Source organism: Coturnix japonica, chromosome 5 (genome assembly GCF_001577835.2).
Source record: "Coturnix japonica isolate 7356 chromosome 5, Coturnix japonica 2.1, whole genome shotgun sequence".
Lineage (NCBI taxonomy): Eukaryota > Metazoa > Chordata > Aves > Galliformes > Phasianidae > Coturnix > Coturnix japonica.
The window spans coordinates 22,439,959-22,458,905 of record NC_029520.1 but is presented as its reverse complement, the minus strand read 5'-3'; the positions used below and the strand labels follow the sequence as shown (position 1 = coordinate 22,458,905).

The window sequence follows — 18,947 nt, the reverse complement described above, 5'->3', positions numbered from 1 at the left end:
GAGCTGTAAACTAGACTTGCTAATCAGTTATGGACTCATAGGCTAATTAAGTCATTTGGCTAAGCTAAAGAGGCCTTTTCAACTTGCTTTCTTGCATGAGCTGCTATCCAACAAAAACCACCCCACTGCTATGCTTCCCATCCTCCTGTCTGCTGCACACAAGAGCAGTGAAGGCTCCAGCTAATGCCACAGATACCTTATGTACCAGGATGGGAGGCCACAACCCATAGATCTCACAGCAAGACACAAGTACTGTCTAGGGAGTAAGGAGCACCTAACATTGACAAACTGCCCCCTCTCAGAACGCCTTGAAAGGTGTGTAGTCCTCTCCATTTCAGAGGACACGTCCTCTCAAAGAGCAGAGGTTAACTGCTTTTACCACTTTAACCTCTCGCAAGCGCTCAGGGCAGCCTCAGTGCCTGTTCAGGCACTTGGCAGTTCACCAGCCCCACAGCAGTTCCTCCACCTCACATAGCCTGGCAAGTCATTCTTCAGCAGAACCGGCGGCAGTTCCCAAACAACGGAGCTGAGAGTTCATAAGTACACTGACTGTGCTTTGTTTTAGCAAAGTAACTTGGTGTAGCAAAATAAAAGGAATGGAGACAAGGAATGGTCAAGATCATTGACCCACCTATTCTATGCTTCCTCCAATTTCATTATTGCTGACAAGCCCTCAGGAGACTCAAAATACCTATTCCTTTCTATTCAGGTCAGCTTTAATCTTAGTTAAAATAATAAAAATAATTACTATGGAAAATTAACTGCATAAGAGAGCATACAGTCGTCTATCCATCCTACTCCCCTTTTTCTGCAGTTTTATAAGACTTCATTCAGCATTTCAGAGACAAGAGAGGTGCAAAGGACATAAGGGAAGAGAGTACTGGTCTTTTTGTTCCTAGCTTCCAACTGTGGATGCAGACCAAGTAAATGCTTCAAACATGCACTTCCATAATGGTCATGTCACCTCTTCCCAAACCGAACCTGTCAAAACAAATTTAAGTTCACGACACCTTTGTCAGAAGAGAAGTTTTTAAATGCTAGTGCCAACATGAAAACTAACACCAGCTCCAAAAGCACTTGATCTGGGACCTAAACCAATACTACCATGATGCACACTAGCTGTTCCAAAGGTCAGTGCTGCTAGCAATCTTGTTTCAGCACAAACTCCACTACCTTCTTCAAAGCTGCACACACAGCTCAATGACAGCATCACCTTTTCATGCACTAGTACAGCCTGATTTCCAAGACATTTATAGAAGTTGTTCATTGCCGTATAGATTACTGTTGTACAAACCATGTAACCAGCCAGCTAAGATCAAGTGTCCTGCTTGTTTGTACACTGGCTCCTGCAGAGACCGTTGACAATTGCATACACATTTAAAGGTTTATTCCTAGATCCACAACGTCACCCACAACCTTCAAGTAACACCATCCTGATGCAAGCAGCTTTTAAAGACAAAGCAGCTGTGGAATCTCTCCCAGGTCTCCTCTTGCACTCAGGTAACCTCAGCAATTACAAAGGCCAGAATTGGCTATCACAGCTATGTTAAAGGCTTTTGCAGCATCAAGGAGGCCACCTGGGTCAGCCAGTAAGAAAGCAGGAAAAGGTTTCTGGCAGAGTTTTCTAAACCTCCTTGAATGCACAAACCCCATATTACATATGCATAACCATGCACTGCATATGCAGATAAAAAGCTGGTGTTGCTTCAAAGGAAGAAAGGAAGAGGGAAATGTTCCCACTGGCTCCAGTGGAAAAAATGTATTTTTTTAATATATGTATATATATATAATTTTTATATACGTAAAATAAAAGAAGCAATTTCCATAAGCTAAATATAGAAGCAGGAATGAGGAGGAATTGAACATCAGTGTCACATTTACATGAAGCATCTGACTCACTAAGGAGCAGCAGATCACTCCATGCCCTTCCCTCCCCCTTACTTCTGGTCTCTCCTCCTCACAGTTCCACTCCTATTCTTCCCCAGATCCTAGTTTGTCAACATTTTACTCTTTCCTCATTGTCCCCTTGTTTCCCTTCACACCTCACTAGTCATAGCTGCCTTCCCCCATCCTTCTTTAGCAAGCTAGTGTCAAAAAGATCTCTTCCGAAGTCAGTTTTCTTCCTTCCTTTCTCTGCAGGACACCCACCTCTCCAAGGGGAAAAGGAAAACCAGAAGTCAGTGATAGCATTCCTTTACCAAGTTATTCATCAACCCACTGTTGCCATATCTTGCAGGACACAGAACTGGAGCTGGAGTTCAAGGGTCAAGTCCTTCTCTCCCACAAGTATATAGCCTATGCTGTAAAGAGAATGCTGTGAAGAAAAAACTCCATGAAGTTGAGAAAACAAATTCCAGCCTTCCCCACAAGCAGCCTCTTTCCTCAATGCTGCAAGAATAAACGAAAAGAGCAAACAATCCCATTCCTTCAGAATCGGTCCATTTCTCAATTTCTGGTTCAGCCTCTGTTCTCTTCCCTAAAGTTATTCAAATGAGACTGCAACAGCTTCCTACGCACAAAATGCATGAAAAAGAAAACAGGCATTGATAAGAACAAAATCTTTTCTTTTTTTTTTTTTTTACACTGCACTGGTTGCCAAGGGAAGCTCGATCAGAGTGAATCAGTATCTACAAAAGCTGGTGTTAATTTTCTATGTGGCAACTCTTTCCGCCAAAAAGCTGCTTTAATTCACAGCCAGTACTGGGTGCGGGTTAACAGTGATGAGAGAGGATGTGCACACTGGCTATGTAACTGAATAGGTATTTTATTCAGGCTATATTAATTAAATGCGTTCTGAGAAGAAAGGCGCATCTGTTGAAAGGTTAAGAACTGGGTATCGCGGCCTGAGAATAAAAGCCCTCAGAACTCCCTGCACCAAACCACAACCAAGAAGGCTGGGAATCAGATGCAGAGAAATCCATACTTCAGGAACAAACACACACTAATGGAAAGACGAACAAGAAATCCTCTGTAAAAAAGAAAACAATCAATATTATTAAGAGTCTCTAGGCTAAAAGTATAGGAATTTCTGGTTGCTAACCAGGAATGCACTTGTTGTGCTTAAAAGGTTGGGTGACACCCCAAACCTGCAGGACTGGGAGCAAAAATACGGGACAAAGCAGGCTCTGCTCCAAAAACCACACAAATGGCAGTACTAGAACAAACTTAAGTCCAGTATCTTGCCTCTAACAGGGGAGGAATGCACATGCCAAGGGAAGAAAATAGCAGATTGTAAAGACACTTTCTAGACTACGCTTTCAGCCTCCAGAAACTTTCAGAGCTATCTTTAGGCAGTGGAAGAAAGATTTCTGGTTTTAACCTATCTTCCAGCATCAGCAGGGCCTCATCCAAACTAACCTTTAGCCAGTTAGCTCCCTCCTGCATAGTAGTCTCTTAAACATTTAGATCAAGTGGTAAAAATTTAGAGTTTTGCACCTTTAGACTTCTCCATTCCAGAATCGCTGAGAGAAACTGAAGAAGTTACTGTTTGGGGCGCGCTTCAAAACAGTAATGGATCCAAAACAGCAGTGGGCTCACCATGTCTTCTCCTGCCACAGAGCCACTGCAGGGCATTTCCCTCCACAGTTCTTTCATGCCTAAAAGAAGCAGGAAAACTGAGGAAATCTGGTTGCACCAACCCACATGAAGAGGAAAAGCCACACAGTAAATTTGGTCTGAAAGGCAAAGCAGAAATGACAAGATGGATTTGTACGGCTAACCCTCAAAGGGACAAGTGCAGCCTCTGCTCCTCCACCACTCAGCATGTGCTGAACTCACATCATTCATTACTGATAGGCCAGACAAGCCTGGTATGAGAGAACACAAGAAGAAGGAGCCTATTAGTCTCTTTGTCCAGCACCATTTGCTTTGCATAACCACAGGATAGTGTTCTGATTACTGTCTTCAGCTGAGGCAGGGTAATGCTAGAGACAGCTCACTTCCCAGTCATCCTTCAGTGCATCAAGATAAAAGAGCAAAGAATGCAATAGAAAAACTTCTGCAACATCAAAACATCAAATACTGTGGCTTCAAAATGCTCCCCCACAAAAATCAGGGCCTGTACGATCTGATGGCCTGCACAGAAATAGACAACTACTTTGCTAATCACCTGGCGGGGATGCTGTCACCTCACCACCTTCTGTCAACAGGAGCCACCTCAGCCTACGTGCACAGGCTGCGCTGCAGGGAAGGGGACAGAGCTTAGTGCTCCTGCCTCTCACAGTGCCAGTGCTAATTCATGCTGCACCCAGATAGAAGCTTAGGCTATCTCAAGGTTTGTTTTCCAGGTACAAAGCAGAAGGAAGAAGAGTTTTAAGACTGGCACCCTTTAATTGTTCAAGCCTAAGTGTAGGATGATGGTTCAGGAAAACAAAGTCATGTTTGTAACCCCACAAGATGAACGCAGGGACAAGAAACATTCCAGGCCTGCCACCAAGTGACGTACACCAACAGCTGTGCTGGGGACAGTGAGGATGTCCACAGAGCAGGAGGCACCCTCCCTGTGGGGCAGAGCTGGGCCAGGTCACTGTTGTGAAAGATGTAGACAAGAAGTGCATGTGTAGAAAACGGGAGAAACAGGCTCAGAAGGAAAACCACAAAGTATACAGCAGCTTACCAACTGGGAATCATTGCAGCGGCAAGAAAGTCGAAAACAACTCCAATCATTATGGCTCAAGGCTGCCTAGTCACCACTGATTCAACAGGAACTTACCTTCAGAACATCCTGATTCCTTTCAATGCTCCACAAACAAGAGAGGAAGAAAAACCTCATAGATGAGATCTATGCTGCTCAGGAAACTGGATAAAACCCTCTCCCGGAGTGACTGAGGAGAGGCCATCCCCTCTGCCTTGTGGAACAGCCCATTCTCCTCTGGCCTATGGCAAAGAACACCACAGCCTGGCACACCAGCAGCCATACATACACGTGGATTGTACATTAGTCTGCATGTCTGACAAGGCTTCACAGGATACAACATACAGGTGACAAACACACACACGCTAATACACATACCCACACACATGCATACACACACAAGGTTCATGACTAATACACACAGAACCTCCAGTGCTCTCTCCCAGACCACTCACTTCCCATCAGGCAGGCAAGCAGTGCCAGCAATACACCTACATGAAGTTTTAAATCAACTGGGCTAAGCATAGGAGTTGCAGAACTGTGCTTTATTTCAGCACTCTTGACAAACACCCACTGAACACTACAAATCAGCAGCAGCCCCAAGGGCTGGAGCAATGAGCAACTGATAGGAAGGCTGGGGAATAAAAAGGCTCACTGAGACTGTTCATGACACAAAACCACACTGATCATCAGTTAGACAGGAGAGACTGAGAAGCTGTAGAAAATGGAGCCTTGAGCAAAACCTGACCGATGCTACTAAGATGACTGAAACAGAGAACCAGAATGTGGCTGCATAGCTCAAGAGCTCTGTGACAAGGCAGGGAATGCAGCTTTTTCCAGGACGGATGCTACAGAATCACAGCATATTGCGTTGTTAATTCTTGGGAAAGGGCTCATCTCCATACACTGATGGCTTCACCCAAAGTTACAGCTGCCACAGGCATCAACAAGCAGAAGAGAGCAAGTCTCAGTCTTTACAGAACAGCCAAGGCACCTGCCTCAGGGATCTCCTGCTCCCCAGTCATGCTCCACCCTGCCGCTTGCTTGCCATAGCCAGTCCCCCTTCCATCAGCATCTGGCTGACAGATTTGTCCTCCACAGCACAAGTAAAAAAATCAGAGGTGCCAAAATCCTTGTGTTTGGGGGAGTAGGATGAAGAGCACGAACTTGCTAATGATGTAGGCTCTGTAGTACAGTATTGCTGCAACAGTACAGCCTCAGCATCAGGCTGTGAGCTATACGCAGAGTCTGAAAGGCCTCAGGCTTGTCAGAGCTGCTGTCTGAACTCCTGAGCTGCCCATAGTTTTGTTTTACTTGGTTTAGCTGTGACAGCAATTTCTCTAATTGACCAGGTGTCTATGGCTAATTTGTTCTACCTCTGTTTTGGGGGTTGGTTTTGTTGTTTTGTTTTGTTTTTCTGTGATATACCCACAGATCATATAACTAACAGTAAGAAGCAGTTACTTTATGTAGAATGAGATATTTACAACCAGTACAATCATGTAGTGGAGATAAACACAGGTGCACCACAATAGCAGAGGCCTTGATAAGTGGACAGATAAGGCACCGCACAGAGGAGCAGAGGCACAGGCTGATAAGAGGTGAGGCACATGCTTGGCAGCAGAAACTCGCCCAGCTGGGACCAAATCACAGACAGTTAAAAAAACAGAGACACGGGAGCTGCACAAAACTGGAATAACAAAGAAATTGAGGAGCTAACATCTAACATGCATAAAAAGACACCATAAAAAATTGATTCAGAAGTAACATGGAGCCGCAGACAAACTAAGAGTGAGAAAAGTGTAAAAGCGTGTTAACATATCAAAAAAACCACCCCAAGTGGACACTGGAGTGAGGAAAAGCCATCAGCAACATCCACATCAAAATCCTTCCAGTGAAGAGCTACAAAGGCCAGAGATTTACAGTCTTACCCTCTAGCTACTGACTTTGAAGATCCAGAGAAGCCACACAAGGGTGAGCATAACACCATGAAAGAGGGATAGAAATGAAGAAACGCATTACACTTTTAGTTGTGTTATCACCATTACTGACACTTTCTGTATGGATGTATTCTAATGCACTATTATTCTTTTTTTTCTATAATAATCTATAACAATTAGTAGTAGACTGATAATTCTTGAATTAGTGTTAAGATTTCAATTACATTAACAATACATTCCTGCTTTTATTTGCACACATTTCTTATATATATAAATATATACACAGGATACAACTTCTTTGCTCATAAACATTTAAAGCATAATTAAGTCCCACATGTAAGTAATATGCCAACATCTGTTTCCAGCAGCAAATGTAGCCAGAAGATGCCCCCATCATGCCAGAGTAGCTCCCAAGCACCAGGGAGAAGGTTCTATGCATCAAACTCATTATCTAGGGCAAATGAACATGACAGCTTATGGCAGGGGCCTCAGGGCTTCGATTCTCTTACCACTAGCAATCAGCGCAGTCAGTATCAGTGGCATCAATCACAAGAGCAAACAAGCAATAATACAATTTAGCTATGCCCTGTTTCCATGTGATTAACCTCAGGAGGAAAAGCCAGCAGCACGGGTGCCCTGCAGCTCCTTCTGGCAAGGACGTTGGGGTGGACCCAGGGTGCCCCACTGCCCCGCACTGCCTGTCTGCCTTCCTGATCAGACAGCAGGAGCTCCAATGCGGCAGGGAAACTGGAGCAGCTTTTCCTCCTGAATGCTTCAGTAAGCACGATTCCTGCAGTATCTACACAGAAGCACCAGAAACAAAAAGCATTCCTGCTGCTTCAAAAGTGTGGCATAAAGGAATTGCCCGCTCCCAAGGGCTCATTGGTTTCATCTCATCTCAGCAGTGGCTGAGCTCAGGGCTGCCTCAGTCTGCCAGGGACTGCAAAATGGCACCAAAGCCTCCTGCCAGCCCAGCCTGCCCCAAAGCTCAGTGCTGCAGCCAGCTCTACCCAGCATGGCTGCTGGGCAGGAACAGTTCTGATGTGCTCTGCTTCATTCAGTTCTATCCACTCTGTCTTTGGGAGCCTTTGGACAGCAATAGCTTTAATGGAAGATGAACATTTACCCCTGCATCACCTAAAATGAGATAATGCAGAGCATTTTAACTGTGCTTGTGTTTGTTTTGTTTTTTTCCTACAGAACAGCTAACAAGCAATGGTTGACACAAGACCTGAAAGGACAGCTTTCCTGGAAGGAGAAGCAACCACAATAACACCGCCCTACTCTCTCATCCCTCAGAAATATGCTGAGGTTGGAGTCCAAGAAGCACTGGGTCAGCCCTATCAGGGCACAACAAGTGATGCTGAGGACAGGCAGAGGCTGATGCCAGGCTCTTGTTGCTGGCTGGAGGCACTAGGTATGTACTCAGAGCAGGATGGTGCCCACAGACAAAGCTGCCAAGTCCTATGTCCAAGCTTCAGCAACACTCACTGCACACTTGGGTACACTTAAAACAAACAGAATGCACTGCTTCTTGGCACTGCTTAGCCTAACAGAATGCTGCCTCACCATTAGCTTGTTGCCTCGCTGACACTGAGGGAAACCTGAGGCCATCTCAAAGTGCCAGGTCTTCCAGGAAGAAGAAATCCAGCATCTCCCCTCATTCACACCTGGCAGTAGGGTACACACTCTGGACTGTATGTACTCCTTTGGAGTCAAACTCTGGGATTTGTGTGAAGGTTGCCAGGAGACACAGTGCTTGTTTTGAGATTCTTACAGAGGGTGGAGCCCAGCTGAGGCAGTTGGTATCTCATTTTCAACCCAGACTTTGCTTTCAGTCCCCATTTCCCTCCTACCCACCCCCCACTCTTATGCAAGCTCAGGACTTGGCTCCTGAGCAAGTCCCACTGCAGCACCAAGGCACTGGTTGCTGGAGGCACAGCTGCTGCAAGGGCATAGCAGGACAGGAAGGAGGCACGCTGTGACCTGCAGGTTCCCTCTCCCTGCCAGCCCCCTCCTTTCTCAGGCAATGGGCAAGCCCCAGGGGCTGCACAGTATCAAGATGAGGAAAGCCTTGTACTCCACAACAACCAAGTCTCTGCAGCCATTCCTCCTCCCTGTTCCATAAACATGCAACACATTTCCAATCCTGTCAAAGCTCCCTACCTGCAGAGCTCTACTAGAGCTGTTGTTAAATAAAACAGACATGCTTGTTCTCTTGCTCCAATTTCTTTGTGCACAAACTGCAAATGATCCTCACCACAGGAGGGTTTTCTTCTTTCTCCTTTATTTTATTTTTTAAATATATAATGACTTCCCTTTAGCTCACATACTGGTAAATGAGGTCAGAGCACAGAGTAACAAACCAGCCATCTAATCAGGATTTACTTCCCAGCTTTCTTCACAGTTTAAAAATCAAATATCATTGGCACATTTAGGTAGATAGTGCAAAACTCAGGACAATTAATGCTTCTATCAATAAGACAGGCTGAAGTCAGGTATAACCAATATAGTCCTTTCAGCAGTCTCTGCTGTAGCTACTCTAACAAGCATGACAATGCTCTTGTGTTCAGGGAAATGGAATGTTTACTTTGGATCTGCAGGAACAAGTGCATATCACACAGTTTTCCTTAACATGGTATGTCAGGTAACCAAAACAGCAGCAAACTCACAAGACTCCTCCTCCCTACTTATGCCCTACTTGCAGCCTCTGGAATCCAGCACAGGAAAACTTTAAGGGCAATTAAATGTTTTTCTTCATCACAAAAGTTTTCATTGCAGTCTTGCACAGATAAAAGTGTTCCCATTTCCCTCCTCTGACTTTTTTTATCACTAACATTTTGGCAGCAGCAAGAATCCACATTCTAACACAAACTTTCTCCAGGGCCCAGCTAGCTGTAGTGGTTCCCCTGACATGCACTGTGCAGGCAGTGCCTGTACCCGCCCCACCACATCCCCAGCTTTGTTGCCTTCCTGTTCTTCAAACTGCCACTATCATCCCAAATACACAACGTTTTCCTGCCCGTAATTTTCAAGGCAGGAAGAAATAAAGAGTTATGAGCTCAGCTTAATGCAGGGCTGCCCAACAAGGGCAAGGAAGCATTCTCCAGGAGTCTGCTTGGGGAAAAGGTAGCTGCTCCTACACATTCATTCCCTCTTCAGAGAATCGCTGGCAAATAATTTGTGAAACACTTCCCAAAATGGTTCAATGCAACTGAAACATTCCCTTGAAAAATTCTCTATTCAGTCTAAATGAGAAAAATGAAGGCTTGCATTTAGGATTTTGTTTTGGGTTGTTTCTGGAACCTCTGCTACCAAGGGGCACTGGATTTCAGCCACACTTCAGTCTCTGAGCTTGCTGACAGGGGAGCATCACCTGCTAACAGCATGCTTCCTCCCACTGAAGATGTTAGTAGAGGAAGCACAGATTACTGCTTCACATGTAGGGGCTTCTAACACCACACTGGGATGTAAGCAGCATGGACACAAGCTGCGCTGAGCACAGCCACATGCTGCAACCCCTTGCTGGCACTTAGCAGAAAGGAGGAAGTAGGCAAGCATGGATGAGCATAGGCTCACCCAGATAGTATGGCAGCAGAGCTTACGTGCAGAGGAAGCACTTTGGGAGAGAAGGCTCATACTGCATGACTGCCACATGACTGTGGAAAGACAGGGGATAAGCAGGCATGTTGGTACCTGGCGGCTGAATGGAGGATGCCACCAGAACTCTGCTGCTGCCAAAACCCTGAATAGTAACTATGGGACAGTGTCACATTTCATCTCTGTTTGTCCTAGGACTGTAACAGCTGGCTTTCTGATGCACAGGACAGAATAGTGATCCACCATTCGGTGGTAACTTAGAGGCTAGATTAGCACATGGCACTCTGGAGAACTATCCTTTCCCTGCAGTGGGTAATTACAATTACGAAAGAGTATTCGTGTTTCATCACTCTGAGGGATCTGCTGTTAATGGAAGAGAGAGAAGGAAGGGGTTGGCTTCTTTTTGGACCCTTTCAGAATGCTCCATTGGGTTGTAATGGCCCAACTCAAACCCAGGTGCAGTCACAGCTTTCCAGTTGAGATTGTTTTTAACAATCTAAATGGAGGGAATTTTCTTATCTTTCCCTCTGGGTCCACAAGCACAATTGTGCCAGCTGGAAAATCTCTCCAACTAGCATGTAGAAGCACAGCATCCTCACAGAAGAACAAAAAAATCACTAACAACAGTCCAGATTCCTGAGAGGCAGGGAGAAGAAAGCAGCACAGCCCTTACAACATGACTGTATCATTCTGAAAAGGACTAAAGCTGCCTCTGGAATGGCTAAAGAAGCTGAAATACGCTTGAAATCACAAATGCTCATTTTAAGGTAGGCTTTTATAATCTTTACAATTTTGCACATTCTCCTTTAGAAATAAGCATACAAAGAAGGCTCAAATTCTTCAAAAGTTTGTGTGACATAAAGTTGAAGAAGCCAGCACCAGCAGAATTGCATTTATACATTTGTCACCCAGCAGTTCTGTACACCCAGTACTGTAGTGTCCCTGCACCTATTCAAGCTGTACATGGGACGGGGTCCAGCAGTGTTATCATTTACTACTAACAAAAATAAGTGAACTGTAACTGTACAGAGCTGCAGAGCTTTGCACAAACCACACATATACAAAGAGGTAACAAAAGAAGTGAATTCTGCAGCAGACCAGTACTGTGGGATCCAAGCAAAGTAATCAATTAGTTAAGAAAAATATGCCCTGAAGTAAGACAGTAATGCCTTAGGATTTCACTGCTGCACGTAGCCTCCAAACCTAACCTGGCCGTGTTCATAAGTCTTAAAGAGACTGCCATTCAGAAAAGAATCTTGCCGTGGTCATCAGTGGTCTACTAGGTTTGCCTCTCAAATTCATTCCAGTACCACACCGTCTAAACCCTTCCACTTAACACAGGAAAGAAAGAAAGCAAGGCAGCATCTTCATCATGCCTTGTAACACGATGCAATGTCTATCTTAAATGTTATTCTTTCATTGTGGGATTTATGCAGCTCAGGGCAAAAAGAAATTCTTCTCAGTTGATAGATTACCACACAACATAATAAATTATCTATAGAACGATGGAAAATGATGACTAAAACATTCCAAGAGACTCCACATGTGCATGGCTGGAAACCACTTGTCTACCGGAATTGGAAAGAGGTGTTTGGGAGCAAACCAACAACCACTTCTGGAAAAATAAAACAAAGTCCTTGCTCTTCTGCTTCCAGTGGGAGTTACTGCTCAATTACGTGAGACAGCTCCACACGTGCTGAGCAGACTCCTGGAAGGATTAAAACCGATTCACTCATTTCCTGCTGTGCTCCTCCCCTTCCTCCCACTGCTGTGACACACACACTGTTGTCACTGCCTGTTGGTGCAAGACCTGGCATTTACTTCCCTGGATCCACAGGGTTATGGCTTAGAAGAGTTATGACTTAGAAGGGCTAACTGAATTCAAGGTTTCCACTCAGTACTGTGAATGCACAGGGGATGAGTGGAGGAACCGAGTGATGAAATGAGAACGAGTGACTGGGGCTCAATAGTGCTGCAGCACAGGTTGGCACATGAGAGAGCTGCAGCAGCATCCAACATAAATGGGACCGTAGCAGTAAAATAAAATATGAGTTAGCTGAGTAGTTTTCCCATTTTGAGCCCATCATGGCAGTAGTCACTTCTGAATATTAGTTGTCTTATTTAAAAAAATCTCAAGGCAATAAGACTGAAGGAGAAGATCTCATGGCAAATAGCAGCAGGAGAAGAAACATTTAAGTTTGATCACATGACTCCTTTATCAACCTCCCTTCCCATGTGCAAACAAGGATGTTACAGTATTAAATGTTTGCAGTATAAGGGAGTGTCCAACTCACTTGTTCAGCAGATGTACTGCATATGCACAGAGCCAGCCAGGGGCTGTGTCTGTACTGGCAACAGCCAGTTCTGAGAGAAACCCAAAGATACTCAGTTTACTGTCTCAGTGGAGTCTGTGGATTAAACCCACACCTGATTTTAGATCTGTACCATGTAAGAAATCATCCCTGAGAGCTGAAGGCTGAATCTCAACAACTCATTCCAGGAAATCTGTATCAAACACAGATTTCCCCAGTGAGGAAGACTAATGTGACTAACATGAAAAATCCCTGACTTTTATCAGAATAGCTGGGAATTGATAATCAGGGCCAGACAGAGACCTAAGCTGATGAGAACATAAGAGCATGTTTAAAAGACACCGTACATCGAACAGCACAAAGCTGTTCTGCATCAACAGAGGAAAAGCATGGGCTGTTCTCCCCAGCATGTAGGTACCTCACACGAGGACAAGGTTCTCAACCAACTCAAATGATCAACTGTGGGCCAAGGAACAAAGAGAAGTAAAATAAATCAGCCCCACCAGCCTACAAGGCTTAAAAAAAATAACACCCCCCCCCCCCCCAAACACACACACACAACCCACATTCATCCCTCCCCCCTCAAAAAAAAACCAAAAAACAAACAAATAAAAAAAACACAGATAAGCTGATTCAAGCTATCTGAGCAGTTGGTGTGGAATTTAAATGGCAGACATTTTTCCCCTTCAAGAATTTCTCTTTTTTTTTTCCCCTCCCCTTTTTAATGTTAGTCATTGGTAACCTCAGAGGATTTTCTTAGCTTTGTTTCCATTCTTGTTTCTAGGAAACAGAACCTCAAAGAGCTACTGGGAAGAGGAAAAAAAAATTAAAAAATTTTAAAAGAAAGGTGAAATAAACCAAAATGAAAGAACAGGGAAAAAGGAATTGGAAATAAACTGGAGGAAAAAAAAAATAAGACAAAGTACCAGGCCTGCTATAAGAAATAACAAATTTCTGCTTGTTTCTCCAAGGACAACTTTGTCACTGCATAACACTAACAGAGATCAAATCAGGCAGTGCTGGGTTTATTTCGCTTGTCAGCAGCAGAACAGGCAAGCATGGATGGCAGATATAAGACTTTCGGAGAAGGAGGGGGGTAGTTTTCTCTCCTATGTTGTCTTGTCTCCCAAGACAACAGCCTTATATGAAAGCAGTGGCCTAAAATATCTAGAGCACTCTGTGCCTTTGGCCTTCTTGGCAGACGTGAAGAAAAAAAAAGCCTCCTTTAACACAAGCATCACTTTAAAACAATACCAGGGCAGCAAAGCAGCCAGTGGAGAAGTGATAGCCTCATTAAAGTCAAAGGAGAGAAAGGATAAAAAGTTCAAAAGCCAGCGAGAAGGAAACAAAATAATAATGCAGCGTTCAGCCCATAGGCACCATTATGGAGTTGGAATGAGCTTGTGTTGCATTGCTTCTTTCAGGAGAATCAGAATCACCAGAAAAGACAAAATCCACAAAAGCAATCATTTAATAAACAATAATAATAATACTTTAGACAAAAATAAGAGACCAGAGTAAAATTCTGCTCAAAGAAAGTCTAAACTTCTAAGTCCTCATTCAAACAAACATTCATGTGCCTGGTTTGGATGAAGTCAGGACGCCTGTGGCAACTGTTTTGATCTCAACCAAATTAACCCAGGTGTGTTGAAAGTGTTCTTAGGAAAACAGAGCTGTTACCTAAGTTAGCTTTCAGGGGTACAACAAACTGGAGAAGCAAAACCTCTGCATTGCAAAACTTCAGTAGATGAGTAGAAAGCTGAGGAAATCACTGGAGTACCTTGAGCACCACTGAAGGATGACCAACTTGCATGGACAGGTCATGAACTTTACCCAGTCTGTAAAAATCAGCCACATGTAAGAAGCTTCCCTGTCCAGTACATTCAAATAGGAACAAAATAAATACAGCCAATGATCTAGTAATGCCAGGATTCTTGCAAATTATCCAGATGAGATAAATTCACTAGAAATAAGGAGGTAAAGACAAATACTAACAAACTGAATTTCAATCACCTTATAATAAGGTCCGCACCCATATCTCCCTCATGTTTTGACTTATTAACAAATGCTATGTTAAACCAGGACAGAAGGATAGTATGGAGTGCAGCAAATCACACTGGCATCACAAGACAGGATAGCTAGGGCACAAAAGCAGCAAGTAACATAAATCATTACATTGTTACAAAACATCTGGCATATTGCCTGGGCCATGAGATGATACCACCACCAAATGAGAACAAGAATTCCTCTGTGAAGTCCCAAGGAACCACATAGGCTTTTAATTATCCAAAAGGAATCTCCAGGTGCCCTCATGCTTGATTACATTCATGTTTGGCATGTACCAACTCATCAGAGAAGGTCACTGTTAATAAAACTCACCTATCTTTAGCTATCCAAGGGTCCAAAACATTTCAGTTTAGTGCACTTGTTTTCTTCTTTCCCTCTCCTCCTCCTCCTCAAGTGCCAATTTCTTCTGCATCTTTTCTGATGCTGAATATGAGGCAACACATACTGTAATCTATCTGCTTGTCTCTGAAGAGTTCAAGCATACAGGACACTGTCAAGTGCACATGCAAATCGTAAACTTCCATTTAAGAAAAACAATAAGAGGAAAAAGCCCATGCTCCACAATAAGAGAATGGCCTTGTAAGACTCAACACACTGCAGAAACCCAAGGAGTCAAACAGTGATTTGTTCACCTGCATTTACTTTCAGGACTCTCTCAGAAGTCCATGTGAGGTTCCTTTGGAAGGTTTTCCTTGCTTTAATATTGATACAGCTCAAATGATGACATGGCTCTGAACCGCAGCTAATGAATGCTAACAAGGAATAGAAACATTTTTGCCAAAGGCTCCCGACAGAAGTGGGAGATGACAGAATACAGCAGACAGGATGACCTGTGGACACTGCAACTCAGAAGTTCCTCTGACCAGATGTAGCTTAGACTGCATCCTCATCATCTTTGGATCTTGAAAGGCTTAGGCATAACAATCAAAATGGCCTCTTTGTAGATAGGACTACTGACCGATGTCACTGCAAGGGCACTTAGTTGTCTTTGAAAGGTCATGGGGACTGGGAAAGATTCCTGAATAATGCAAGAAGGAAAACATCATTTCCATCTTCAAGAAGTGCAAATAAGATGTCAGGAACTACAGGTTGGTCAGCCTCATCTCAATCTCTGAGAATGTGACAGAGCAACTAATCTTGGAAATGACTGCCAAGGAAACATGAAAAACAAGATGATAAAGTAGTCAATATAGATTTATGAAGGGGAAATCATGCTTAACTAACATAACTTTCCACAATGAGGTGACTAACTTGGCATATGAGTGGGGAGTGGTGGATGTTGTTTACCTTGACATTAATAAGGCTTTCAGAATTGCCTCTCATAACATTATTATAGACAAGTTGACAAAGTACAGGTTAGGTAAGTGCACAGCAAAGTAGACTGAAAGCTGTGTGAATGTCCAGGCCCAGAGGGTTGTGATCGGCAGCACCAAGTCTGGTTGGAGGCAAGTCTGTAGTGATACACCCCAGGAGTTGATATAGAGGCCGTTACTGTTTTATCTCCATATTAGTGAGCTGGACAGCAAGGAAGAATACACACTCTGCAAGTTCACAGATGATACAAAATCAGGAAGAGTGACTGGCACACCAGACTGCTCTTCCATCATTCTAAGCAACCTCAACAAGCTGGAGAATTGGACCAGCGGGAACATAATAAATATGATTCCACCTTTTACATGTGGAGAGTATGCCTACACAATGCCATTAGGAGATACCAACCTCCTAGTTCTCCTACAGCTTGCTGATCAGGAGATTAATCTAGCTTCAAAGAACAGCCAAGTTCACATGTCTTCGGCAATCCAGCTTGGAGACAGATAAAGTATCTCCACACTGCACCACAATGGGCAGTGAAAACTTCTCCTGAAGAGTCATTCTTCTGTCTTTGCAATTTCTTTTTACTACAGTATTGTACCTTTCCATCTAAGCCATAGTCATTCCCCATCTCAATAGCCATGTCTCCACCAGCAGGGTAAACAGAAAACGTTTTTCCTCCCTTGCTTTTTCAGTTTACCATCTAATTATGAGATCTCAATCCCACTCTTACACAGTCCAAAGTTTTTCAGGTGCTACTTACTTTCACATGAGTCTCATCCCACAACCCAGCAACTCTGACGTGATTTACTTCTCTACAGACACATGCTCTGAGTGAGCTTTACCTTCAGCAAGATCAGGATCTGGTCCAGAACATCTACAGTTTTGCTAAACATGCAACTCACAAAGCCACCTCTACAGCCCTCAGCTATCTTCCTCTAGATAGCTCTTTTGCTGTCCAATATCTCTACCTAGATATCTCAATTTGCAAATTCGATGGGTTGCACTTCAAAGAACCCATAAGGAAAGGGCTGCCAACATGAAGTCTGAGATCTTTCTCCACATTTGGATAAGGAACAAGTTATAAACTGCAGGGCATGTACAACAAGGGTTTGTCAACTCACTGAAAGCATCAGTTGTTCCACTGGGTACTCACAGGCTTGAACATTCATCCCACTGAGTTATGAGCAAGGTCAGTACACTACAGACCACAGTTAAAAAGCCCACAATGTATTTAACACCTAGCTTGGAGCAAGAGGAGAGAAATGAATACCACAGAAGGGATATTATTAAAACTTGACAGGTAAGATGCAGTCCTTCTCCTTTGCTAATTACACTAGCAGTGCTGATGCTCATAATTGACCACTATGTTAAGAGACTAAAGAATGGTGAATTCTACCCATAGAAGACCGTACTGGAAACACCTTGGATCTTACACTGTCATCCCAGTCCTGGTTAATCTCAGATTTGAAGAATGTTGTTAGTGACTCACCCTGCTGGATAAGCAACGAGGCCAGTTCTGGGGTCGCAGGCTAATCCTCTGCCTCCCGACACAGTTATCCCCAGCACCTTCTCCAAAGTCACCTAGTGCATGTGAAAGAGAAAAAAAGTAGCATCATGAGATACAAATACAGTTCAAACGGACCCATATGCAGACACTACTGGTCTGGTACTTCACAATGGCTCTGAGAAGAATCATATCTTCTAGAAATTCACTGACAAGCACCCAGGCACAGAGTAAGGTTAAACACAAGTTCAATTTTCAATGCAGACACAGTAAAATACTGCTGGGGCACAGAGTTATTCATCTACTGATTATTTATCTGTGCCAGAGCACTGCCATGCATTACAGAGGACTGCAAACAACAACTAGTATGGAGCAAAAAGCTGGGGTGCACATTCATCGCCCTGTGATTCCCACCTTCCCATCACAAGCAGCATTTCTCTACAGTTCTTTCCCTGAAGTCTTTTCCAGGTTGACCCATTGTCTTTATCTTCTCCATCCAATGGTTCAGTGTGGTTCCAGCTCTATATTCCTTGGAACTGAATAGTCATTTTTTCCCCACAGCGCTTAAACTGGAAACCATATCCAGTGGGCCGCATCTCTCCCCAGGAATCTCAAGAGACAGAACTGCTCACATTATTGGGTTAAAAAACTCATATATACCACTTATATACCAATGACCCATTCAAGAGACGATAATTCAAAATGCTTGCTTTGCCCCCAAGCAAAGATCTCAACTATTTTAGGAAAGAAAAGACAACCGTGTAGAGCTTCCTGGAAGATAGAGAAATTCATAACCAGACCTCTGCGACAAGAAGCCAGGATAAGCATAACACAAAAGCTGCCGAGACAAGGGAGAATGCTGAGAATGGGAGAGGAAGCACCAAAATTCAGCAGTTTCCCAAAACAAAAAACTGCAGTGGGATTACACTGCACAAAATCTGGTATGTGGCACGAAAGGACTCAGCATCTGAACACAAACCAGTTTTTGCCTCAGGATTCTTCTGACAGACATAAAATTATTCCTTTACGTTTGCACAGCTCAATTTTATTTATTATATATTTTATGCATACATTCCTCAGCAGGACTGCTGTCCCTGCCAAATTCATGGATTTTACTGGGTCACAGTCTTCTGCTTTCAATTATCATCATCTAAATTATATTTGGTTAAGGCCTTAAGGCATGGACGCTGCATAAGAAGGCACCATTGTAAAATTACCACTACCATTAATGGCTGCCCTGAAGACCAACATCTTGTATTTATACCAACATCAAGTACAAAAGGTAAGGGCAGGGCAGGCTTCCCCACGCTACCCTGACAACACAGCTTATCAGATGAAGATTTCAGCTGTAGGGTGAAGAAATTAGTCTCATGGCTTGGGTCACTGGAGAAGGTAACAAAAGTAAGCCCACTTAGGGAGCTAACAGGTAAAACAGGGCCAAGGTGCCAGCAGCTCACTTAAAGCAGGCCATCCATGTCTCAGTGATTTCCAATTTGGACTGGCTTCAACCCATAACACAGAAAATGGAAGATGTTATAACCCAATCTCTGGGGAGCTCAGTGGGTTTTTTTTTCCCC

The 18,947-nt window shown here is 43.7% G+C and overlaps 1 protein-coding gene across 5 annotated transcripts in view; it reads right to left on the bottom strand.

Moving 5' to 3' along the window:
* Positions 1-18,947, bottom strand: part of MAPKBP1 (mitogen-activated protein kinase binding protein 1) — an 89,578-nt gene that overhangs the window by 45,227 nt on the left and 25,404 nt on the right. For all 5 annotated transcript variants that reach the window (XM_015864358.1, XM_015864361.1, XM_015864360.1 and 2 more), the window contains exon 3: positions 17,356-17,447. In XM_015864358.1, the coding sequence (XP_015719844.1) occupies positions 17,356-17,447 (92 nt within the window). The remainder of the gene's footprint in view (positions 1-17,355; positions 17,448-18,947) is intronic.